General features: G+C 36.9%; 2 protein-coding genes across 2 annotated transcripts; both read left to right on the forward strand.

Annotated features, from left to right (window-relative positions):
- Window positions 1-1,395: 1,395 nt before the first annotated feature.
- Window positions 1,396-18,835, forward strand: LOC130739497 (uncharacterized). Its single transcript, XM_057591801.1, has 16 exons — window positions 1,396-1,797; window positions 1,950-1,995; window positions 2,114-2,186; window positions 2,302-2,359; window positions 3,229-3,324; window positions 4,366-4,483; window positions 4,552-4,818; window positions 4,912-5,013; window positions 6,995-7,352; window positions 7,446-7,559; window positions 8,902-9,530; window positions 9,713-9,909; window positions 10,431-10,653; window positions 12,617-12,736; window positions 13,021-13,791; window positions 15,597-18,835. The coding sequence occupies exons 1-16, from the start codon at window positions 1,583-1,585 to the stop codon at window positions 18,630-18,632; spliced, it is 6,423 nt and encodes a 2,140-aa protein (XP_057447784.1). The 5' UTR covers window positions 1,396-1,582; the 3' UTR covers window positions 18,633-18,835.
- A 1,598-nt stretch (window positions 18,836-20,433) lies between these two features.
- LOC130739498 (amino acid transporter AVT6A-like) lies at window positions 20,434-24,793 on the forward strand. The gene is made up of 6 exons (XM_057591802.1): window positions 20,434-20,811; window positions 20,920-21,406; window positions 21,541-21,693; window positions 22,268-22,471; window positions 23,008-23,473; window positions 24,091-24,793. Exons 2-6 carry the CDS (start codon window positions 20,974-20,976, stop codon window positions 24,218-24,220), a joined length of 1,386 nt encoding a protein of 461 aa, XP_057447785.1. The 5' UTR covers window positions 20,434-20,811; window positions 20,920-20,973; the 3' UTR covers window positions 24,221-24,793.
- Window positions 24,794-25,323: the final 530 nt, after the last annotated feature.

Raw genomic sequence — 25,323 nt, forward strand, 5'->3', positions numbered from 1 at the left:
CCCGAGAAGCCCAGCCTCCACTCCCCGCCGACAACCCTGATGACACCGCCAACTCCTGCACGCCTTGGGTTTCCTAAGGATGACCCATCAACATTCAAAGCTACCCAAATCTTTTGAAGGAGCTCGCCATGCCACCCGGCAAACCTCCAACAAAACCTGCGACCCCCACACCAGAATTTGAAAAACGAAAGTGGTAGGGGTGTACAAGGGACAGGTTGGGACGGGTTTTGGTTAACCCTAACCCGACCCTAAATATTGACCGGGCCAATTCATAGACCCTAACCCGTCCCTAGACCCGAAGCAACCTGACATTATGCGGGTCCAATTTAGGACGGGTCTATATATGTAGGACGGGACCGGGTTGGGCCGAGAGACTTTAAGTCTATGATTATTTGATACTAATTGTAAAATTTAAAGATAATAACATATTAAAAGAGTTATAATTAGTTGGACATTTCAAAAAAAAAAGTTATAATTAGTTGGAACTATTTTTTTTGGAAGAAAGAACTTGAAATGATTAAATTCCTTCATAATCTATTGCACTTGAGAGGTTTACATTTTGTTTGATCTATATACACGTGTCACTCATTTTGTTTGATCATTCTTCACTTGTCTCACGTGTGCATAATACACACACATGATTTTCTCTTGTTAGAGCATGAAAGTGTCCATAGTTTGATCAACGAATTCATAAGGTAGATGTTAAACATTTTATTCTCATCCACATGGTAAGATAAATTTGAGGACCATGTATCACATTATAATTATTATAACATTAAAATTTTATAAAATATATATGTGGGACGGGCCGGGTGACCCGAGTGTCAACCCAAACCCGACCCTACCCGAAGTCGGGTAACTCGAAGATCAACCCGAAACCGATCTCTTTTATTGATCGGGCCGGGTTGAACCCAGCCCTAAAGGCTTGGGCCGGGACGGATTGACGGGTAGGGTCGGGTCTTGTACGCTCCTAGAAAGTGGCACAATGCAACACTAATCGCCACATATCCTATACCTATTCCAACACCAATCTACAACATCTCCGCCAAATAAACCAAACATGAACCAAGAACTCCGTCCCTCTCGCTCGAGGAACAACCTCCATCCAGGCCACGAAGGTCACAACATGAAGGAAAGCAGCATCCCCTTGGGGCTTGACCAAGAGTTTTTTTTTTTCACCTCCTAAGTGTTATATATGTGAATGTCATCCTAAATTAAAAGTTTTTATTTTTAAGAAATTAGATAAACATAAAAAAGCAAAGTAAGAAAAATCAACTTAGGCCAATAAAAAATATATTTGGAAAAAAAAAACCATGATTTGTTCAGGGGTAGTACTAGTAGGGTCACCGCGACGACAGACATCGAAGCTGCAGCAGAACCTGGTGTCCAATTACAAATTACAAATTACAATTAGATCCTTCTCTCAAATTCTGAACCTAACCTCGAATTGAATCCACCTTCATCATTCTTCTCTGAATTTCATTTCATTTCATTTCATTTCCTCTCTTCTTCTTCTTCTTCTTCCTCTCGCAATCTAGTGATTGTGGAAGTGAAACCAGAAGAAGAAGAACGTGAATCAAAAATGAAGGCAGGGAGTGCTGCCAAGTTGATCGTCGACGCTCTGCTTCAGCGCTTCCTCCCTCTCGCACGACGCCGTATCGAAACCGCTCAAGCTCAGGATGGCCAGTATCTGCGTCCATCTGATCCCGCTTACGAGCAAGTTCTCGATTCCCTCGCCATGATTGCTCGCCACACTCCTGTTCCTCTTCTTGAAGCTTTGTTGAGATGGAGAGAAAGGTACTTCTTCTTATTTTGCCCTAATCAATCAATTTTGGTGTGTTAAATTGTTCTCGCAATTTCGAGTCGAAAACCCTCACTACCAAGTACTGCATTCACTTAATTGCTTTGCTAAATGCTAACTCAGTTTGATTGTTTTAATTTCTTTGTAGTGAATCACCAAAGGGTGCTAATGATGCATCTACGTTCCAGAGAAAGGTTGGTTACATGTCCTTCGTTCTTCATGTTTCGGTTTTGATTAGGGTTAGTTAGTTAGGTTTCAGATCAGTGATTGATTGTGTGTTTTGTTTGTTGTTGTTGTTGTTGTTGGGTTCAGCTTGCGGTGGAGTGCATATTTTGCTCGGCTTGCATTCGCTTCGTGGAGTGTTGTCCGCAAGAGGGGCTTACTGGTTTGTACTTTGTTTTGTTTGTAATTTGTTTGTTCAACACTTTGTGTGCTTTGCAATTTGTTGTCAGGATGAGTTTTTTACCCTTATGACGTTGCGGCTTTGTTCTTTTCTGCAGAGAAGCTGTGGTCTGGACTTGAAAATTTTGTTTTTGACTGGCTAATCAATGCGGACAGGTAATGCTGTTATCAATGGAAATAGCTACTTTGAAAATGCTCATAGTTAATAATCTGTTTCTAGTATAACTGTTCTCCGTAAACTCCGGGGGGGAAGGGTCCCAAGTTCGGGTCCTGGATTAGCGTTAGAGTGGAGATGCTGGTCTCTTGATCCTCTTAGCTTCTTATAGGCTTTTCCATGGTCTCTTGTGTTACCACACGTGTTGCTATAATGATGTCGGTTATTACATATTTAAGTGGAGTATTGATTAGCTTAAATGTCTTCGGGGGTTACAGGCGGCTATTTATTGTCGTCAGTTATGGCTTTCTTGACTCTCGGGTTTCTATTCGCTGGCCACGTGGTTCTCTAAACCATATATTCATAGTAAAAAGTGTCTCTTCGACCGGGTTATTGTAAGAGATAACTCGGGAGGTACAAAAACTATATATAACCGTTCCTTGAGCTATTGGGCATTTTTCATTCTGTGTCTGAATAGTATACTATAACAGCCCCTTGAGCTATTGGGCATTTTTCACTTAACAGTTCCAATTTCTTGCTATGCTATTGCTCGTTTCCATGTAGAATGTTGCAGCTGTGTGAAGAAACAAAAGTTAAAATGTTAAATATGGACATCTGTTAATAAAATAAGAGCTTCGGGCAAGTTTTTCCGAGCTTTAAGATCGTAACTATTGCTTGTTGGAGTCTTCATGTCTGTAATAGTTGTGTAGTCCTCGTGCAACTCTTCTTCTCATTTTGATTTTAGGGTGCTTAACATTGGGTGTGCTCAATGTAGTTTCAGAATCGAAAGTAAAAAGATTGTTGATTAATTTTCCATACTTTTATCCTCTTATTTATATATATGAAACTTTGGTGTGAACTTCTATTGCAGGGTTGTTAGTCAGGTTGAGTATCCCTCACTGGTTGATCTGAGGGGGCTTCTTCTGGACTTAGTTGCTCAACTCCTCGGTGCTCTATCACGTATCAGGTATCTTATTTATCACTGAGTTGTACTTGAAATCAACTGAGTATGATAAACAATTCTTTGACCATTATGAGGTTAAGACACATTTAATGATAAGACCATCATGTTAATCAAATTCATTTGCTTTTCATGCATGCACACAACTTTTCTAGGTTTGATGAATTATAAACTGAACTGACCTGATTTTATAAATTTGTTAGGATTACTATGTCATTTTCTTCTTGATGACCTTTAAGTTTGATAATCTGTACTCATTTTTAAGGTGAGATATTGATCTCAGTTCTGACAAATGTAAGCTACTAGTTTTTGGAGAGGAATGCAATGTTTTATAGTTTATCCTTGAGTGAATTGTGCATGGACATTTCATGAACTTGAACCTTATACTGTTCCCCGTCTTTATTGGTTTTTGATGCCTTAAAACTAACTCTGAATAAATATATGGCAAAAGATTCTACGCAAAAGAGAAATACTGGTATACTTACACCTAGGTGCCCTTATGAGATCAGAATCCCCTTCTATTACCTTTAGAGCTGGCTTTCCTTGTCAGAATAGCGAAATTGGTGCCTATCGGATTGACTTCTTATATGTGTATGCTTTTAATTGGGTCTTTCATGCTCTCTCTCTTACATTCTATATTTGGGTTGCTACTTGCTATTGCCCTTTGGGCGCCTGACATTAATGTCGGCTTAGTTACAGTCTGTCAGAGAGCAGGGTGTATCTGAAAACAAATAATCTATTCATTTACTGATTTAGAAGAAATGAATCGTGTACAACTGTACTTCTGTTCTCCAGTTCAGATGTGAAGTTATTCATTTTTTCTCCCTGTCTCCCTGAATAATATAGCTTTGTAATTTTACATGGTTACCTTTTGGTGTGTATGTAGTAACTTTTAAAATTTAATGGGTGCTTCTGCTTCTGATTATTTTGACTATGGTTCAGTTTAGTCATGGCTAAGAATATGAAATTTGGTCGTTAATGTCTTGCTCTGTGGCTCATCTACAAAACCTTATGTTATTTCATGGTATTCCTATCTTGTTTTTGTAGGTTTAGTTCTGTTACAGAGCGGTTTTTCATGGAACTCAACACCCGTCGGATTGACACTAGTGCCGCTAGGAGTGAAACACTTAGTATCATTAATGGGATGCGCTACCTGAAGCTTGGGGTGTGTGTAAAAACTAAATGTTTTGTGGAATTACATGATATTGATATTAATTATAAGCTGCTTCTCAGGTTAAAACCGAGGGTGGATTGAATGCATCTGCCTCCTTTGTGGCAAAAGCAAATCCTTTAAACCGTGCTCCTCATAAACGGAAAAGTGAGCTCCACCATGCTCTGTGCAATATGCTTTCAAACATCCTAGCGCCTCTTGCAGATGGTGGGAAAGGCCAGTGGCCACCTACTGGTGTAGAGCCAGCCCTCCAATTGTGGTTTGAAGCTGTTGGACGTATAAGACTTCAGCTCATGCATTGGATGGATAAACAGAACAAACACATTGCAGTAAGTGGTTGTCTTGCCAATTTTATTATTTTTACTTGCCATCCAATGCCCAGTTCGAAAAAGGTTTTATATCATGATCATCTTGTCATTCAGGTTGGGTACCCATTGGTAACTATTCTTCTTTGTCTTGGGGATCCTCAAATATTCCACAACAACTTGAGTTCTCACATGGAGCAACTCTATAGACATCTCAGGGTAAGTTCAAACTTAACTCTCACATGCCTTGTTTACATCTTATCTTTATCATGGCAGACAATTAAATTTGCTGAGTTTATTATTTGGAGATTAAATGAGATTCGATCTTGAATATTAAACTGTAATATCTCATAGCATGCATGATAAGTTGCTCATGCTTTACCTAAGTATCACCCATCATTTGTTAAACTTATTTTGGGTGAGAAAAGAAAGATAAAATATATATTTACAAAAGTTGATAATTCTTCTTCTTTAGTTTCCTTTCTTTATTCTTTCTTCTCCCGCTCTCTCTTGGGTTGGGGATCATTCTCTTAAAAATTTAGCACATTAGTGATCAGTGGTAGAGCTTGGAGAAAAATCTGGGGGGGGGGGGGGTGATATAAGATTTCAATATATAAATTTAAATATTTTTTTCAGCAATACACACATATTCGTTCACATGAATATTGGAAACTTGTTATAAGTTACGTTAATAATCTTGGAAATTTGCTTCTCAATTATTCAATTTTTGGATTCTCTATATTTTTTCCCTTAAGATATCATTTTTTTTATTACTTAGAAGCCTTTCTCTAGAATTTTTTTTTAATCCTTTACTTTTTTTTATGATTAGTTTTATGAGAGAAATTTATCACATTGTATATAGTTGTTTGTTTAAGGATACTGTTGTTATATTTTAAAGAAAAAAAGATGTTATTATGATTCATTTTGAGGTTGTGTGGTAGATGTACTAATAATTAATAGTATAAACTATAAAGATTACCATCGAGAAGGTAAAGGTGGAGCCAGCTGGTTAAAAAAGAAATAATGTGAAAATATTACTAAAAAGGAAACAAGGAAGGTTCAAGACTTGTATCGACAGGTCGAGGCAATCACAATGACCACTAGGACACCGCGGGTTTTATCTTATACTTGCACCTTCTATATTTATGTAGTGTACACAAATACAAAAAAGCTTTTGATGAAACTCATTATATAAGCTTTTTCTTAAAAAGTTTGAGGGAGCCGTGGCTAATAAGATAGAACTGACTCAGTCAACTTAGAGGATGTCTCTCCCTCCCAATTCCAACTATGATTCTGCCTACCTCAACTCTCCTCACTCCCTGCTGTTATACCCTCTCCTTTCTCCTCACTCTCACACACGCACCCTCCTAGACTACTGCTACATCAGCACATAAGCAAGGCAGTTAGTGCTAGTGGGAATGAAATGTATTCCCTCTTGTATCCTTCCTAACAACATTATCTAGGTCCGCATCAGGTATATGCTATGTTCAGGCTTTGGCCCAAAGCAATTTCACTTGGTTAATGATTAAATCAATTACTGGGTTGCTCTATGATTTAAAGTATTTAGATAGGCTTTTTAAGTAATCCTAATTGTTCAGTCAAAGTCCTAAAGGATGTAGGCAAATTCATATTTGAATCATTCTGATAAAGGACAAACACACAGTAGTGGAAAAAGGGAGCAAATGGAGGTAGGGGGCTGGAGCAATGCAATGGAGAATCCGGAGGGAGAAAAGGGAGAGGAGAAGAGAGATATCTGATGAAAATTCATCTCAGTTCATAAAAAACGTAGGCCATCTACTAAAGTCTTCAACTACTTTGATTATTCAAATAGTCAACCCAACTATCACCTGAGATACCTATGGATACCTCAAACATCATAACTTTCAAAACAGTCAAAATGGTATAATCCATATTCCTAATTTTTATATATCTTAAAGATTCCTAATTTGTACAATACACCATCGTCCTCTTTTAGGGAGTTCTCAAATGCATTTAGTTCAAGGAATAGGCATGATGGAGAAGGACCATAAAGTGTCCTTTTCTTTCCCTGATGAAAGTATGCAGATACTAGATATTTGCCTGAAGCTCTTAATATGTATAAGAGGGTAATCAGATTTCATAGCTACTTTATTATTTCTATCCATTATGATGTACAATTATATAAAAAATCTAAAATCTATTCACTTGTTGGATCATGCAGGATAAAAACCATCGTTTCATGGCTTTGGATTGTCTTCATCGAGTTTTAAGGTTTTATTTGACTGTCCATGCATCTAACCAGGCCCCAAATCGTATTTGGGATTACTTAGACAGTGTAACATTGCAACTCTTAGCTGCTCTAAGGAAAGGAATGCTTACTCAGGATGTCCAACATGATAAACTTGTTGAATTCTGTGTAACTATAGCTGAACATAACCTTGATTTTACCATGAACCATATGATACTAGAGTTGCTTAAGCAAGACAGCCCCAGTGAAGCAAAGGTTATTGGTCTTCGTGCATTGCTTGCCATTGTCATGCTGCCTTCAAGTCCGCATTTTGGTTTGGATATATTTAAAGGTACAGTTAGTTATACACCTAGAATAATTGTATGGTTATATTTGACTGGGTCTATTTTCTGCAGTAAAACTTTACATTTCGTTGAATGAGCAGGTCATGGTATTGGTCACTACATTCCGAAAGTGAAAGCTGCCATTGAGTCAATATTAAGGTCATGTCATAAAACCTATAGTCAAGCACTTCTGACATCTTCAAGGACCACAATAGGTAATCCCTTGTCCTATTAAAAATCAAATTATTTCTTGTAAAACATGTTTTTTTCCTTAGGCCTTTGAGTTTAGTTTGTAAAGAATTCCACTTTGATTGTATGTTATTTAATGTGTTGAAGTCTACTGCAAGATGCCTCTTTATTTTATGATATACAAATAAATTTATGTGCGCATAAAAAATTCAACTTAATAATTTATTTTGAGAAATATATGAAAAGATGATGGAGGCATTAAAAAGAGAAGATATTGGAGACAAGGAATGAGAACAGTGAGAAAAGTAGGGGCAGAAAATGGTATTATAAACAAATTATGATCCTTTAAATAAATTATTTAGAATAAATTATTTTACTTATATTTACCTCTATAGGCTTACAAGTTACCACCTTTATTTACTTAATTAGCAATTAAATGGTATATTCATGACAAATAACAGACTGAATATCTGAACTTTGTTGAAAGTTGGTTTCTTGACAGGGCATTTAAAATTTATACAATCAAGTAGTCAATATTAGTGTATCTTGAGTACCTGAGAATGATAGTATCACTTAAAACCTTGCTAAGCCATTCTTCATAATAACAATCAAGCCACTCTGTTCTTCATAATTAATTAATTTTAGCAAATGCTTAAGTAGTTCTATGTATTGTTCACAATTCAAGCTTAAAGGGATGTTGTGTGAGTGAGAGTAGATGACTATTGACACATCTCCACATAGTTGCATAAGCTTTAGCTTTAGGGTTGATTTGGCTACAGTAATAGTTGCATTTCACCTTGATACTTGCTCCTTTTTTGTTTCAAGTTTTTTTTATAAAAATCATGCACCTAAGGCATTATCCATGATAGAATATTGGTATGCTAACATACTTGTTTCTTGATTTGTAAGGCTACCTCTGTAAGTCATATTTTTTCTACATAGTAGTTTGTCTTGTGTATGGTGTCTAAGATTTGAGTTGAGTGTTCGTTTCTTCTTTTAATTTTGATTTATTTTTAAAACTTTTAGTGAATGAAAAGCATAACTTGTATAATTATATATATGGAATTGATTAAGTGCAAGTTACAATTGAAAAAAAAATGTTCAGATTTGAGGTCTTAAGGGCAATTAGTCTTTTACTTGAGTTATATGGGAAGTGTAGATATTCAGGTCTTCCTTCAGATATTATGCTTATTGGCATTGCAAAATATGATAGGATTTAAAATGATGGAAATTGAAAAGTAGAACTTATACGCGGTCTGAATTTCTTTCTTGTTCATTATTATTTGTCATACTTAGAATAATCTATATTTTCTTTACTGCTGAATATCTTCCTTCCGTCATGACACATTTAGAAGTAATATTTTGCAGATGCGGTGACCAAGGAAAAGTCTCAAGGGTATCTGTTCCGCTCTGTGCTAAAGTGCATCCCATATCTAATCGAAGAAGTTGGTCGAAGTGATAAAATTACTGAAATAATACCACAACATGGCATAAGCATTGACCCTGGTGTTCGTGAGGAAGCTGTGCAAGTACTAAACCGTATTGTGAAATACCTACCCCACCGTCGTTTTGCAGTAATGAAGGGCATGGCCAACTTCATATTAAGACTTCCTGATGAATTTCCTCTTCTCATTCAAACGTCATTAGGTCGCCTATTGGAACTCATGCGGTTTTGGAGATCTTGTTTAATAGACGATAGGATGCAACTTGATGCAGATGGAAACTCTCTGGGGCATGAAACTGAGAGATTCAGAAAGCCTACCTTCCCACAATCAGGCGAAGCAATTGAATTTCGTGCATCAGAAATTGATGCAGTTGGCCTCATATTCCTTAGTTCTGTTGATAGTCAAATTAGGCATACAGCATTAGAATTATTGCGTTGTGTTCGTGCGCTGAGGAATGATATTCGGGACCTGACTATACAGGAGCAACCAAATCATATTTGGAAATATGAAGCTGAACCTATATTTATTATTGATGTTCTGGAAGAACATGGGGTACTCAAATTTCCCTTATATTTTATTTTATGTCAAAGTCAATTTTCTCAGAATGTTTTTCTTTGTCTTATTCTTGGCTACACTTTATCCTTTATTTTATTTATTTATTTATATTGAGGTTCAATCATGTCATATTGAGCCTTTTTTTCCTGAATAAAACTTCGAATATATGGGTATTACAGGATGAGATTGTTCAGAACTGCTACTGGGACTCAGGGCGACCATTTGATTTAAAACGAGAACCTGATGCCATTCCTCCTGAAGTGACTCTTCAATCTATAATTTTTGAGAGCCCAGACAAGAACAGGTGGGCTCGGTGTCTCAGTGAGTTAGTCAAGTATGCTGCTGAGCTTTGTCCAAGCTCCGTCCAAGAAGCAAAGTAAGTATGTGTTTCTTTTTCATTTTTCTGCCTTTGTTGAAGTCCAAGCTTCGAAGAACTAAGATATTTTAGTGAAAAATAATAGGCAACATGGACTGTAACTCATACACTTCTCCCCTCTTTTTTACTCACTTACCGCAAGGGATATAAATTGTCTTGGATTCCTTTTTGTGTTTTTTTTAGAGAATGCAAGGGTGGGGCAGCTGTGGCTTGCTTCCATGTAGCTGACCCCGCTTAGAGGAAAAAAGGCTTTATCAGTTGTATAATCTTAAAATTTTCATTCTAGCCATTTAATTAATTGTTGTGTGGTACTTGAGTTTTCTAGGGTAATGATTAAACTAATGTTATAGTATTTTTACCAGTAACTTTCATGTTCATTATTTTAATAAAAATTGCACCGAATGATTCACGATTTTAATGGAGAAAAAGTATCTTTACTCACTTATATTGCTCCTCCCTCCCCCATTTAGTCTGTTTCTAATTCCCTGGCCAAACTTTGTGATATCTCTTATTATGGGCAGGATAGAGGTTATGCAACGTCTTACTCATATCACACCTTTTGAATTGGGTGGAAAAGCTCATCAATCACAGGATGTTGATAATAAACTGGACCAGTGGCTTATGTATGCCATGTTTGTCTGTTCATGCCCACCAGTTGCTCGAGAGTCTAGTGGAATTGGAGCAACCAAAGATCTTTACCATCTTATTTTCCCTTCACTAAAATCGGGATCTGATGCACATGTTGTAAGTACACCGAACTAAACTTATATATAAGTATAGCATGACAAGCTGACTATGTCATTGTATATGAAGAGTTGCGTGCATCTTTGATAAGTCTTCTATTTTTTATTTCCACATTTCTTACTAAAAAAAGTATACAACAAGCTGAGAATTTCTTGTGTTCTTTTTACCATATTCCAATTTTGCTTTCATTTTATTAAAACTGTTTTTAGCTCCTTACTAGATTTAATGGTAAGAATTGAGAAAGATCAATCAAGTCTTTCATTTGAAAAAATAAATTCAATATAAAGTTGTGTTTGAGTTACTTAGTGTTTGTGTTAAGTTTTCATACTTAGTGTTCTCTATTGATTTATTTTAATTATATACTTTTGTGCCCACCAGTTTTAAAACACTTTTATAAGAAGTATCAAATATTATTCCTTCATTTTACTTTATCTCTTCGATTTTCTTTGTAGTTTTTCTAATTGACGTATAAATGCTGGGGGAAGGTAAACTTCGAATAACCTAATTTACATATCCACCCCCGAATTTTATCCCCAATAATTTTAAATGATTTTTTTTTGCTCGAAGTTATACTTTAACTTTGTACTTGTTCTAAGATATTAAGTTTTCTCTTTCGTGTGAGATAGGGCTTTATTTTCAAGACATGGTTACTGGGTTATTATGGTTTGGTAGCTCAACCGTGTCGGCCTGAATATTAAAACCAATGTATTTGTAAAAGCTTAGGAACTGATAGGTACCAGAAGGAATCTAAGAGAAGAAATGTAGAACAGAAACCAATTTTAATTGAATTGAACTGGAAACTGGGAAAACCCAGGTTCAAAGAAGGTAATTACAAGAAAATGAACTATAGCAAGGCAAGTTAGGGAGTTCCTTTTCTCTCCCCAATCCCAGACCCAGTATTTACCTCCCTCCCTCTCCTTCCTATCTCTCTTTTATTTACACCCCAGATCCTATGCTCACACAGGCCTTGCCCACATCACATGAGCCTTGCACTCCTCTCTCCTATCCATCTTAGCTTGGCAGTTGTGCTGAGTGGTATTTTGAGTGGGATATTTAGTCATTTATGTTTTTATGCTGAAGACCTGAGAGATGTTTACATGCCCATGATCATTACCTACGTCCTTTTCCCAAAGGTTTTTTGCAGCATGCTTATTAGAAAATACTGAAAATTCTTGTGCATGTCCCTCACAAACACTTATTTTACTATTCCCAAAATAAGCTGCATGGAAATGCATGCATAGGATTCATGTGTCTAATAGTTTATATGATATTTTGACTGGAGCATACTGTTTGTAATTTAATGGAAGTATTATTGGTCCAGCAGCTAATTGGAGATAGATTAAGGGATTGACTTGTGCTTGTTGGAAAATGATTTGGAGTTTTCAAGGGATTTTTCTAACACAGTTGTAGGGCAATGGGGGCAGCTTTTATACGTTGATTTTTTGTTATTCTTGGTTGTGTTATTTTTTGTTTTTCTTGTTTGTGGAAGGCTGCCTACAATAGACCCACAATAGGTCTGGTCTTTCCTTTCCTTGGAGCCTGCAAAGTTGGGAGCTTTATAGCACAAATGTGGATGATCTCTTTATTCCAAATTCCTTGTAATATTTTTATTGGCTTAACCATTTTCTTCTAACCAGATTAGTTTATATGATGTTAGGAAGCTGAACTTGGTTTTTTTATGTTTTATTACTTGCATTGTGCCTGTTGAAAATTTCTTTTGTTAGATTTCTTCTTTACTGTTGAAAGGAATCCTTTGAAGTTTGCTAGTTCTGATTATTCTTTTTTTTTCAATGGGAACGGTATTAGGAGGACTGATGGCTGTTAATATCTGCAATTTTATTGATTTAAAGGCATTTGAAATATTCTGCTATCACTCATTTTCCTGCTATTTTTTTATGTATCAAATCTATATATTGCTGAGGATGTTTGTCATTTAGCATTGCTGAGGATGTTTGTGATTTAGCATGCAGCCACCATGGCTCTTGGCCGCTCACACTTGGAAGCATGTGAAATCATGTTCAGCGAGCTTGCTTCTTTTATTGAGGAGGTTTCTTCCGAAACAGAAGGAAAACCAAAGTGGAAGGTATTATTATGAATCTGTAAATTTTGTTTTTTGTGTGTTCTATCAGTCATCGAGGGAGGTAGTAATCTTAAATTATAAATGATAAGGATAATGTAATATTAAAAAAATATAATTTTGAATTCTTTGGACCTTTAGCAGATGCCCACTTAGTTATGGGCAATATTCCGTATTTCAATTTAAAAAACGTAAACTAATTAAACCTGTGTTTAATTATTGCTTTTGTTGTTTCTTCTCCAATTTTTGAAGTGGATTTTTGTACTTACAATTAACATTTATGGATACAGAGTCAAAAGTCTCGCCGGGAAGAACTCCGTGTCCATATTGCAAATATTTATCGTACTGTTGCAGAAAATGTTTGGCCTGGCATGCTTGTGCGCAAGCCAGTTTTCCGTCTCCATTATCTTAAATTCATTGAAGAGACAACTAGACTGATATCAACATCTTCTGAAAGTTTTCAAGACACGCAACCATTCCGCTATGCCCTTGCTTGTGTTATAAGATCCTTAGCCCCTGAATTTGTTGATTCAAAATCTGAGAAATTTGACGTTAGAACCAGAAAGCGCCTATTTGATCTTCTTCTCTCGTGGTGTGATGACACAGGCAGTACTTGGGGTCAGGATGGTGTAAGTGACTATAGACGTGAAGTTGATCGTTACAAGTCTTCTCAACATGCACGGTCAAAAGATTCTGTGGATAAATTATCATTTGACAAAGAACTGAATGAACAGGTTGAGGCAATCCAGTGGGCATCCATGAATGCTATAGCCTCACTTTTATATGGACCGTGTTTTGATGACAGTGCAAAGAAAATGAGTGGACGTGTGATATATTGGATTAATGCTTTGTTTTTGGAACCCACACCCAGGGCTCCATTTGGTTTCTCACCAGCTGATCCAAGAACTCCATCATATACCAAGTATCAGGGGGAAGGTGGCCGGGGAAACACTGGTCGTGATAGGCTTAGGGGTGGCCATCACCGTGTCTCTTTAGCAAAATTAGCTTTGAAGAATCTTTTGCTTACAAATTTGGACCTGTTTCCCTCCTGCATTGATCAGGTACTTTTACTTTGCATTCTGCATCACATCCCAATAAGCATTTTTCTTCAACTGAAGGATTGGCAAAGTTCCGTAGCTGTTTATAAGCCACTGGCTGGGTGTTTTTATACTATTCAAGGTTAAAAAATGTATTATTGCAAGTAAGTTTTCTCACAATGCCTAAGGGCTAATGATATGTGAAGCCATTCATGAACTTTCACGCTTATAGCATGTTTATGTGAGATTTATCACAACTCCAAAACCACTGATTTCGGTTCTACTATCAGTTGAAGCTAATTTTTTCTTCTTTTACAAACGTCCATTTGCCAATCACAGAACTTGAACAAACCCGCCATTGCCTTTAAGAAACTTGTTCCTTGACATGATGGGGTTAGTAGATCGGTCTTTACTGTCCTCATTGTTCTTATAAAAGTTCTGCACTTTGTATAAAATGGGCTTCTTTGTGGACTCTTCATTCAATTTTGTTCTTATAAAAGTTCTGCACTTTGTATAAAATGGGCTTCTTTGTGGACTCTTCATTCAATTTTGAATTTTTACTTCACACAATATAATGTTGATATCATACTTTACTAATATTAATTCAATATACTAGATTATATTGATTTATTGTAAAATTGTATTTTAATACACAAATATTCTTAATTAAATTTAAGATGTTTAAATTTTTGATAGCCTCTATTATTGCCCATTGTTAGATGTACTTTTCGAAATCATAGTGCCATGCGAAACATGATATCAGTATGTTTTACTCAATGCTTAATGTGGTAATGTATTTAGTATTTCATAACAACTACATTAAAAAATACATTCATTAGGAAATTTATGATTGAGGAAGATATTTATACAGAACATTTATTTTATAAAAGTATGCTAATATTTAAAAAATATTTTTTAGTATAAAACATAATGCTTCTGCAATGAATGGATCAATTTCTATAGACATGATTGGCAAGCAGTCAGCATAACCTATAGCTAATCTAAAGATAAAGTTGTCAGATGGCAGTAGAGAAAGGACAGTTGCTAGGCATTAACTGTTAGAAAATGGGAAATAAATTGTGCATTGATGAAACAAAAATCTGCTAGTCTGTTAGAGAGGGAAAAATTGATGGGTAGATTTAACTTGAATTGAAGTCAGGAATTGCAATTTGGCATTGGAGGCAGTCCCTCTCCATAATTTCTATGGATTGTAAACTTACTATATATTTCACCTAGTCATACTTTACCACCAGCAAGCCAAAGCTCAATTGAAGAAATCAAGCAGAAAGCAAACCGGGTTTGAAGAAGGTTTGAAACTCTTTCAAGCCAGTTTTCTTTTTAAAAGCTCTAGGTCTAGGCATAGTCAACAAACTAAACAAAAACTATGGTCCCAAACCTCACCATTATAAATGGTGATGCATTAATCTGAAAGGCCATAACATGTATCATGGAACTCAATCATGCTGCCTCTTTTTGGGCGATAGCCTATTTATACATGGTCTCCATATGATATGATATGCCCTATTTTCACTCTATGATTATTATTTTTCTGTTATGTATATAGATTTTAAAAGCAAGGTTTAGAGATCGTAAGGAAGCTACACACTTGGAAGTCAAATACATGAACTGGGAGGAGAGATCATTTCATTCTATATCCAGTTTTGATTTAATTTTTTTGCATGATCTATTTTCCTTAATCCTTGCCTGTTGGTTTTGTCTGTTTGATTTCCTTTCTTATTAGATCATGCTTCCCCTGTACTATTTCTTATGTGGAGATATCTCTTTTGTCAATGACATTAAAGCTCATACAACTTCATTGTCTTTTGCAGTGCTACTACTCTAATTCTTCTGTAGCTGATGGGTACTTCAGTGTACTGGCAGAGGTCTACATGCGCCAAGAGATACCAAACTGTGAAATACAGAGACTCTTGAGTCTGATCCTTTACAAGGTTGTGGATCCATCTAGACAAATTCGGGATGATGCCCTTCAAATGCTTGAGACACTTTCTGTGCGTGAATGGGCTGAGGATGGCATTGATGGCTCAGGTAGTTATCGAGCTGCTGTTGTTGGTAATCTTCCTGATTCCTATCAACAATTCCAGTACAAGCTTTCCTGTAAACTAGCCAAAGATCATCCTGAATTAAGCCAACTTCTTTGCGAGGAGATTATGCTGAGGCAATTAGATGCTGTTGATATAATTGCTCAGCATCAGGTCTTGACATGCATGGCTCCATGGATTGAGAACCTTAATTTCTGGAAACTCAAGGAAGGCTGGAGTGAAAGGTTATTGAAAAGTTTTTACTATGTAACATCGCGACATGGAGACCAGTTTCCTGATGAAATCGAGAAACTTTGGAGCACAATTGCTAGCAAAAATAGGAATATCAGTCCTGTTTTAGATTTCTTGATCACAAAAGGAATTGAAGATTGTGATTCAAATGCATCAACTGAAATAAGTGGTGCATTTGCCACATACTTCAGTGTTGCAAAGCGGGTAAGTCTATATTTAGCGCGAATATGCCCTCAACGGACTATAGATCACCTAGTTTTCCAGTTGTCTCAGCGACTACTAGAGGATAGCATTGAGCTAGTTGGGCCAAGTGCAAGTAAGGGTGATTGCAATGCAAATTTTGTGTTAGAATTCTCACAAGGTCCTGCTGTGGCCCAAATGGCATCTGTCATGGATAACCAACCACACATGTCCCCATTGCTTGTAAGAGGTTCTCTTGATGGTCCACTAAGAAATGTTAGCGGGAGCTTGAGCTGGAGAACAGCTGGTATGACTGGCCGGAGTGTATCAGGTCCATTAAGTCCTATGCCTCCAGAGTTAAATATTGTTCCAGTAAGTACAGGGCGATCAGGGCAACTTCTGCCATCATTGGTTAACATGTCGGGGCCCTTGATGGGTGTTAGAAGCTCAACAGGGAGTCTGCGGAGCCGCCATGTTTCCCGGGACAGTGGAGATTATCTTGTTGATACTCCAAATTCAGGTGAAGATGCAGGGGGAGCTGTGAATGCAAAAGAATTACAATCAGCCTTACAGGGTCATCAGCAGCATTCACTTACGCATGCAGACATAGCACTGATTCTTCTTGCTGAAATTGCATATGAGAATGATGAAGACTTCCGCCAATACTTGCCTCTACTCTTTCATGTCATCTTTGTTTCAATGGATAGTTCCGAAGACATTGTGCTAGAGCATTGTCAGCATTTGCTGGTTAATCTATTATATTCCCTTGCTGGCCGCCACTTGGAGCAGTATGAGGTGGAAAATAATGATAGGGAGAACAAACAACAGGTTGTGAGCCTGATTAAATATGTTCAATCAAAGCGAGGAAGCATGATGTGGGAGAATGAGGATCCAACAGTTGTCAGAACCGAGCTTCCAAGCGCAGCTCTTCTTTCTGCCCTAGTTCAGAGCATGGTGGATGCTATCTTCTTCCAAGGAGACCTTCGTGAGACTTGGGGAGAAGAAGCACTTAAGTGGGCTATGGAGTGCACATCAAGACACCTTGCCTGTCGTTCACATCAGATCTACCGTGCACTTCGTCCGAGTGTAACAAGTGATGCTTGTGTATCCCTTCTTCGGTGCCTCCATAGATGTCTAGGAAATCCAGTACCTCAAGTTTTGGGATTTCTTATGGAAATTTTAATGACATTGCAAGTTATGGTGGAAAATATGGAGCCAGAGAAAGTGATACTCTATCCTCAGCTATTCTGGGGGTGTGTTGCTATGATGCACACAGATTTTGTACATGTCTACCGCCAGGTTCTAGAGCTCTTCTCTAAGGTGATTGACCGTTTATCTTTCCGTGACCGCACAACAGAAAATGTGCTCCTTTCAAGCATGCCTAGGGATGAACTTGAGACAGGTGATATAGGAGAATTTCAACGTACAGAATCTAAAAGTGGCTATGAACCTCTACAAGAGGGGAGTTTGCCAGCATTTGAAGGGGTGCAGCCTCTTGTTCTTAAAGGACTTATGTCGAGCGTCAGTCACTGCGTCTCTATCGACGTCCTCTCTCGTATCACAGTGCATTCCTGTGATTCTATATTTGGTGATACTGAGACAAGACTCCTGATGCACATTATAGGGTTACTTCCTTGGCTCTGTCTTCAACTCAGCAAAGACCCAGTGATGGGTCCTGCTTCACCCCTCCAACATCAATATCAAAAGGCTTGCTCTGTTGCTTCCAATATTGCAATTTGGTGCCGAGCGAAATCTCAGGACGAATTAGCTACTGTATTTATGATTTACTCTCGAGGAGAGATTAAGAGCATTGATAATTTTCTGGCTTGTGTTTCACCACTACTATGCAATGAATGGTTTCCAAAACATTCAACTTTGGCCTTTGGACACTTACTAAGGCTACTAGAAAAGGGACCAGTCGAGTATCAACGTGTCATTCTACTCATGCTCAAAGCTCTCCTCCAGCACACTCCAATGGACGCCGCCCAGAGCCCGCATATCTATGCAATTGTGTCCCAACTGGTGGAAAGCACTTTGTGTTGGGAGGCACTGAGTGTGTTAGAAGCCCTTCTACAAAGTTGCAGTTCATTGACCGGTTCTCACCCACTTGAGCCTGGTTCATTTGAGAACGGAATTGGTGGAACTGAAGAGAAGTTGCTTGCTCCGCAAACCTCGTTCAAGGCCCGCAGTGGGCCCCTGCAGTACGGTATGGGCTCAGGACTGGTCTCAGTTCTTGGACAGGGTGGGCCAACTGAGCCTGGGATGTCGCAAAGAGAGGTAACTTTGCAGAATACTCGTCTGATTCTCGGTCGGGTATTGGACAGAAGTGCATTAGGTAAGAGAAAAGATCACAAAAAGTTAGTCCCTTTTGTGGTCAATATTGGTAACCCATGATTGTATAATTAATTCCATTTGCTGTATGTGTATATATTCTATCCAAGATGAATTAGGGTTTGCTCCAGGACAGTGGTTGTACATAAACACCTAGTTACTGGGATGGCAGTTTTGTAACTTTCTGTGTAATTGTAGACAATAGACAACATCCTTTTGATGTCAAATATCATGCGTAATTTAACTTCGATGATAACGTTGCTATACTCTTCTTCAGGTGTGCCCTCTATCTTATAAGATTTTCTTCTTCGTATTACTTATTTTCCTTTATTTTTTTTGAGAATAAATCTCACAGGAGCGTAGTGGGTATTAAGTAAACCATTATGAATTATCATCAAAAGGTTTGTAAAGAAGCAGAGTGGAAAGAAGAGAGGAGAAAAAAAAATGAGTATAAAATAAGTCGCTATCCTAAACTTTTTACACCTTCATTTCTAAACTTTTTTTTAATAAACAAGGCTTAAATACTCTAGGGATCCCTGAAATTGTACCCCGTATCAAAATAAGTCCTTGAAATTTTTTTTTCCGATTCCGGATCCCTGGAATTGTTTTTTTAATCAGAATAAGTCCCTACGCCGGAGAAGATGGTGGTTGACGACGGCGGTCATGGCGGCGCTACGACCAGGGTGTTGGGCCGGCTTCGTCTCGTCCTCAGGAACTCAGTGGTGGTGGTCTCGTGGGCTGGGTCGTCACAGTTGAAGAGAAAAGGCCAGTCGCAAGTTGATTTCTTCTCGCTGGAATTTATGGAGCTTCTCGGTTTCTTCGTTTTAGCTTTGTTTCTTGCGATTCCTTCGCCCAGATCAGATATATGAAGCTCTAGGAGTGTTTTAAACATGTTATTTCATGGTTTGTGGAAACAATGAGGAGGCAACCACTGTCTTCTCCGGCGTAGGGACTTATTTTGATCAAACAAATTTTTCTAGGGACCCGGAATCGGAAAAAAAAATTTCAGGGACTTATTTTGATACGGGGTACAATTTCAGGGACCTACAGAGTATTTAAGCCGATAAACAATGATATATACACACCTCATTTTCAAAACATTTTATTTCCATTCATTTTTATTTTTATCTCTCTCATATTATCATCTATCACATCTCATATTTTCTCTCTCTTACTTTTCATTTTCTTCCTATTTCTCTCTTCATTCCACCACATTCCACCTTCAAGAAAGGAGTGAATGGAACATTATTCTTTTTTAATCTATTCGAAAAACATGTATTATTGTATTTTGTGTGGTTTATAATTAAAACTGGAAATCACAATCAATTTTATCGAATTACTTACTTAAAATCAATTCTAACTAGTTGAAATAATATTTGGTGTACCAAGAAAACATAATTAATTTTACAAAATTAATTCCAGTTCTCATAATAAATAGTTACTTCTGCGTTAAACATTATCAAATTTGATACAACTTGGCATAGTTCAAATAGTCAAGTATAGGACACATATTTCTTTTTCTGCTTACGGGTATCCTCCATGGGAGACAATTATATTTGAGTCGAAACATCCACATCATGGTAGGTTAATTTTCATAACAACGATTTTTTCATCTATAAGATTCGAACTCGAAATCGTATTTACGAACTAACCGCTCGTCATCAGTACTAAAGTATATTTATACCACCGAACAATATCTAATAATAAAATAATTGTATTGTACAATTATTTAAAAGAAAAAACAATATCAACGTGCATACTTTAAAATTCAGAAATTGATAGTATTATTTTACTCAAGATGTGTACTACTATTTAAAGTCGTCCCTCCAAAAATAATGTAGTTGCGTGTGGTTGTTCAAATTCAATTCAACACTCCAATCCAAACCTCATAATTTGCACACAGAATTGATTCTTCTCAAAGTCAATTCGTATTCTCACTGTTGCTCAATACATTACCACAATTTCAATCAATAATTCAATACTAATTCTGCTTCTCATTCTCTCAAATTAGCAAACTGTATGTATTTGTCAAATCAAAAATCAAAATCATCTTCTCTAGTCAATCTTCACCACCCATTTTCTCTTGCTTCTGATTCTTTCCTTCTTTTCTTCTTTGGTTGCAAATTTGGAACCTTTCTTGAACACACCCAAAAGGGTCATTGGATTTGCCTAATTTGCTTGACACATTCGGGTTCTGCATTCTGATCCATGCGGTTTTTGGCTTTCATTCAATCTCAATTGGGTATCAAGTTTTGAATTTTGATTTCATTTTCTTTGTTTGGTTGCTTCAAAGTTTGAATCTTTTCATCATTTTGAGAAATGGGTGTGTTTTTTTTTTGAATTTTGACAGAGTTGTTGAGCTGATTAGGAATTTTCCCAGAAGAGAAAAACTTGGAAGCTGAAAATGACGACAGGGGGTCTTCCACCTAAGCCAGAGAAGACAAAATCAAGGAGGAACAAGGCTGTTGTTGATGAGAATGCACCTTTGATTCCCAAGACTCAGGAAAATGATGATGCTGGGTATGATGATTTTAATGGAGCTTCATTTTCTGGGGCTGTTTTCAACTTGTCGACCACAATCATTGGTGCTGGGATCATGGGTTTGCCTGCATGTGTGAAAAAGTTGGGGATGGTGCCTGGTCTTCTTGCTATAATCTTAACAGCATTCTTGACAGACAAGTCAATTGAGTTCATGATTAGGTTTTCCAGGGCAGGGAACATTTCTTCTTATGGAAATCTCATGCGAGACGCGTTTGGGAAATTCGGGAAAGCTCTGTCGGAGATAAGTGTTGTAATCAATAACATCGGCGTGCTGATTGTTTACATGATTATTATTGGTAAAGACTGAATACCATATTCTTAAGCCTAGTAGTTACAAGTTTATTTGGATGGACTTTCATTGTTATCACAGGTTTTGGTTTTAGTTGAACTTAAGGTTTTCTAATTCAGTTTTGTTTTGTACATATTGCAGGTGATGTGATTTCTGGAACATCTTCAGGTGGAACTCACCATTCTGGTGTCCTTGAAGGATGGTTTGGGGTCCATTGGTGGACTGGGCGTGCATTTGTTCTTGTTGTTGTAACATTAGCTGTGTTTGCACCTTTGGTCAGCTTTAAGCGAATTGGTAAGTGTTTGTTTCTTTCCCAATTATTAAAAGCATAATTATGTCACTTATTCAATTACAAACTACAGGTCATAAATTAGTTAGGAAGATGATTGGCTTACATGCTTAGAGTAACATGCATAAGTTCTAATTTCTTAACCACTTTATGAGGTTCCTAAAAACACTGTTTGTCATTCTCAAAGTACAGAAAAGTATTTGTTGAAGTGCTGAAATCTATTTTAAATTAGCATTGATTAAGCTATACTTTGATTCGATATCTAATAATGAGTGGAATGACATGGAATATAAATAAACTTACCATATCATAATTTGGATATTTTATGATAGAAGGGATTAAAAGTTTCATTTTATTGTTTGAAAAGTAAAAAGAACGATAAGGAGATCAATCAGTTGACTCCATCTCATACACCAAGTTGGTGAATGGAATAGATTTCATGTCATTGCACCCTATTTATATGATGGGATCATAGGAGAGGTCTTTTCATGATATATTTAGGCTTATATCTTAATAAGCAACACTGCTTTTAACAAATCCATGAAGATTTTTTACATGCCTGCTCTATGGTTTTTGCAGATTCATTGAGATTCACGTCTGCGTTATCAGTTGGACTAGCAATTGTTTTTCTTGTCATTGCTGTGGGAATCTCAATTATCAAGATTATAAGTGGAGGCCTTGAGATGCCCAAACTTTTTCCAATCATTACTGATGCAGCGTCAGTTTTTGAACTATTCACCGTAGTTCCTGTGCTAGTGACTGCTTTTATCTGCCACTACAATGGTACAAAAGATTTTCAGACATTTGTTTCAAACTCTTTGGCCCTGTTTTAATGTGTTTAAGCAGAATAGACTTATGTAACTCTAATTTGGTTACTAACTTGCATATAAAATGTTGAGGTCGTTCTCACAACTCTTTCCATAAGCATCATCTCATTCCATGACCAGCTAATTAGAAAAGAAAATATCAATCCATTAAAGTTGACATCTAGGTTATTTTGGTTTGGTTGGCGCAGCACCATGCCTCCAAACTTGGCACACTAAAATTTGTTCATCCTATTTATCATATTCTTCTTAGTTCAATCTATATTCTAAATTAGCAACATGATAAATGAAAGTATGCATTTTTAATCCTATGCTTTGTTCATGGAGTGGTCATATAAATTTCAAACCGATTTTGCAAGTACTATTAAACAATTGACTGTTACAAAAGTTTCTGAATTGGGAGCCTGACATGATTGCACTAAGCTATCTAAATCCACTTGTTTGCTTCATGGAAATATAGTCTGATAGTTGCATTATGTGCACTCTTCATTGCAGTTCACAGCATAGATAATGAACTTGAAAACTCATCACAAATGCATGGGGTTGTACGTACTTCCCTTGCTCTATGCTCCTCGGTGTACTTACTGACAAGCTTCTTTGGGTTCCTCCTATTTGGTGACGGAACACTTGACGACGTGCTTGCCAATTTTGATACTGATCTTGGAATTCCTTTTGGTTCTGTGCTCAATGACGCTGTTCGTTTTAGCTATGCTGCACATCTTGTGCTTGTGTTTCCAGTAGTCTTCTATGCAGTGCGGGTCAACATAGATGGTCTCTTATTTTCTTCATCAAGGCCTTTGGCTCTAGATAACTTTAGATTTGCATCAATCACTAGTACCCTTGTCGCCATTATCTTCCTGGGAGCAAATTTCATACCCAGCATTTGGGATATTTTCCAGTTCACTGGAGCAACAGCTGCTGTTTGTGTAGGATTCATATTTCCAGCTGCCATCACTCTTAGGTGAGTTTGGTAACTGAACTCTTTTAATTCAGCAATGGATTTGGTTTCTAATATGGTTTTTCTGTTGTATTAAGATATTTATTTAGTAGGAGAAGGGGGGGGGGGGGGTAAATAGCAATTTATATTTTCTTGATTTATGCATGCGTCAGAGCTAACAGGCGTTGTCACTCACCTTGAGGCAAAAAGTGAACGGAACTTTTCTTATAGATTAGGATGAATGTGCTTTCACGTTAACTCAACGGGGTATACAAACACACACTTTGATTGTAGGATTTTGCTCTTTACTCAGAGAGGAGATAACTAGCCAAGAAAGAATGCATTAACCTACATTATTTAGTAAATACTTCTTTTATTTTGAACTATCAGAATCCCAGACATAAAAAACTGCCGAAAATGCTGGTAATTTCATTGTGCCTTTGTCTTCTACAAGCATATACCACAATAGGCCATGTAGTCCGTACAAAGGAATCATGTGGAAATGTTAAAAGCTTTCTACATGGTAAAATAAGGATTTAAGAATTTAGATATAGTTATAATTCCCTTATGTTTTACGGTTTATTCTTGTGCTGATATTAATTAACTCAACAATCATTATTAAGCATTTTCTTTTACGACAGGGATCGACACAACATTGCAACTAGAACAGACAAGATTCTATCTGTCTTTATGATAATCCTGGCAGTATTGTCAAACGCTGTGGCTATATACAGTGATGCCTATGCCATGACCAAGAAGAAAAAAGCTTAGTGTAAAGATTTGTTGAAACTTTCTTTTATAGCCTACCCACAAATTAAAGGGACAGAATTTGCAGGGTTATTGACCACGAATAAAATCAGGGTCTATTGAGCGGCTCTGATGGGTTGATTATAATATAAACAAGGGGGTGCAATGTGTACAAATATTCTTCTGAAGTCTGTGAAGGCCTGCTACATCTTCAACCTTTGTAAATATGCTCTTTGCTATTGTTTGTAATTGTAGAGGTTCTTGGTTGTGCCTCTATTTCCTATGCTCCATCTCCCTCATAAGTCATATATATAAGAGAAGTACATGTTGTTAGTGGTTAAGGGACTCAAGGATCGCCATATGGATTGTGATTGTGAGAGAATGGTTTAGTTCAAGCAGGGAAGGCAAAACAACAACTTGAAGGATCTGCTTTTGTTCCTGTTTTTATTTTAGATTGAAAACTTGTTATTTGTTGATAGTTTGTGCTCTAAATTTCTCCAGAAATAGAACTTTCTGGAAACTTAATTGCATTGTTCAAATCTTATGTAATTAAATATTTTTTTCAGATAAATGTTTGATAGAAACATATTACAGCAAGTTTGTTTTGTGACTTTTCCCCTTTGAGTTAAAAATAAGTGTGTTAACATTCACAGTAACATGTTTCATCCTGTTTGTGTATTTTTTTCGTTAAGTAAAAGTATATTTTCAAACTTTAAAAAATGTGTTTAGAAAAATATGGTTATAGTCTTATAGATTCTTTTCCTTTGAGACTGTGGTCCAATCTTCTAAATGGGGGCAGCTACCTTTTGATAAAGATGTCATATTGTCATATTTAACAAAATTTAAGTGTTCTGAAGTTATAAACAAGATTGTGAATGTGAATGTCCTAAGAAGTTTATGCCCAACTGCTAGACTTCGGTTTAGTAGCTAATTTGGATGAATGGGGTTTCCTGTGTTGAGTATGACTTTTATTTGAGAGTGGATAAGGAAAGGAGGAAAGAGATAATGTGGGTTGATTTTAGGGAAGAAGATGAAAGTGATCTAAATTTTTTATTTGAGGTTTTTTGATCTGGGTAAGTCTTATAGGGAACAAAATGAAAGAATAGGATGATGGTGAAAGAGGAAAA

The sequence above is a fragment of the Lotus japonicus genome, chromosome 2 (assembly GCF_012489685.1).
Source record: "Lotus japonicus ecotype B-129 chromosome 2, LjGifu_v1.2".
NCBI lineage: Eukaryota > Viridiplantae > Streptophyta > Magnoliopsida > Fabales > Fabaceae > Lotus > Lotus japonicus.

Bases quoted from the DNA above. Each gene is read 5' to 3' on its own strand.
- LOC130739497 (XM_057591801.1), top strand. From the start codon at position 1,583: ATGAAGGCAGGGAGTGCTGCCAAGTTGATCGTCGACGCTCTGCTTCAG. The intron at 1,996-2,113 runs GTTGGTTACATG...TGTTGGGTTCAG, and splicing joins CATCTACGTTCCAGAGAAAG to CTTGCGGTGGAGTGCATATT. The intron at 13,792-15,596 runs GTACTTTTACTT...TGTCTTTTGCAG, and splicing joins TTCCCTCCTGCATTGATCAG to TGCTACTACTCTAATTCTTC.
- LOC130739498 (XM_057591802.1), top strand. From the start codon at position 20,974: ATGACGACAGGGGGTCTTCCACCTAAGCCAGAGAAGACAAAATCAAGG. The intron at 21,694-22,267 runs GTAAGTGTTTGT...TGGTTTTTGCAG, and splicing joins GGTCAGCTTTAAGCGAATTG to ATTCATTGAGATTCACGTCT. The intron at 23,474-24,090 runs GTGAGTTTGGTA...CTTTTACGACAG, and splicing joins CCAGCTGCCATCACTCTTAG to GGATCGACACAACATTGCAA.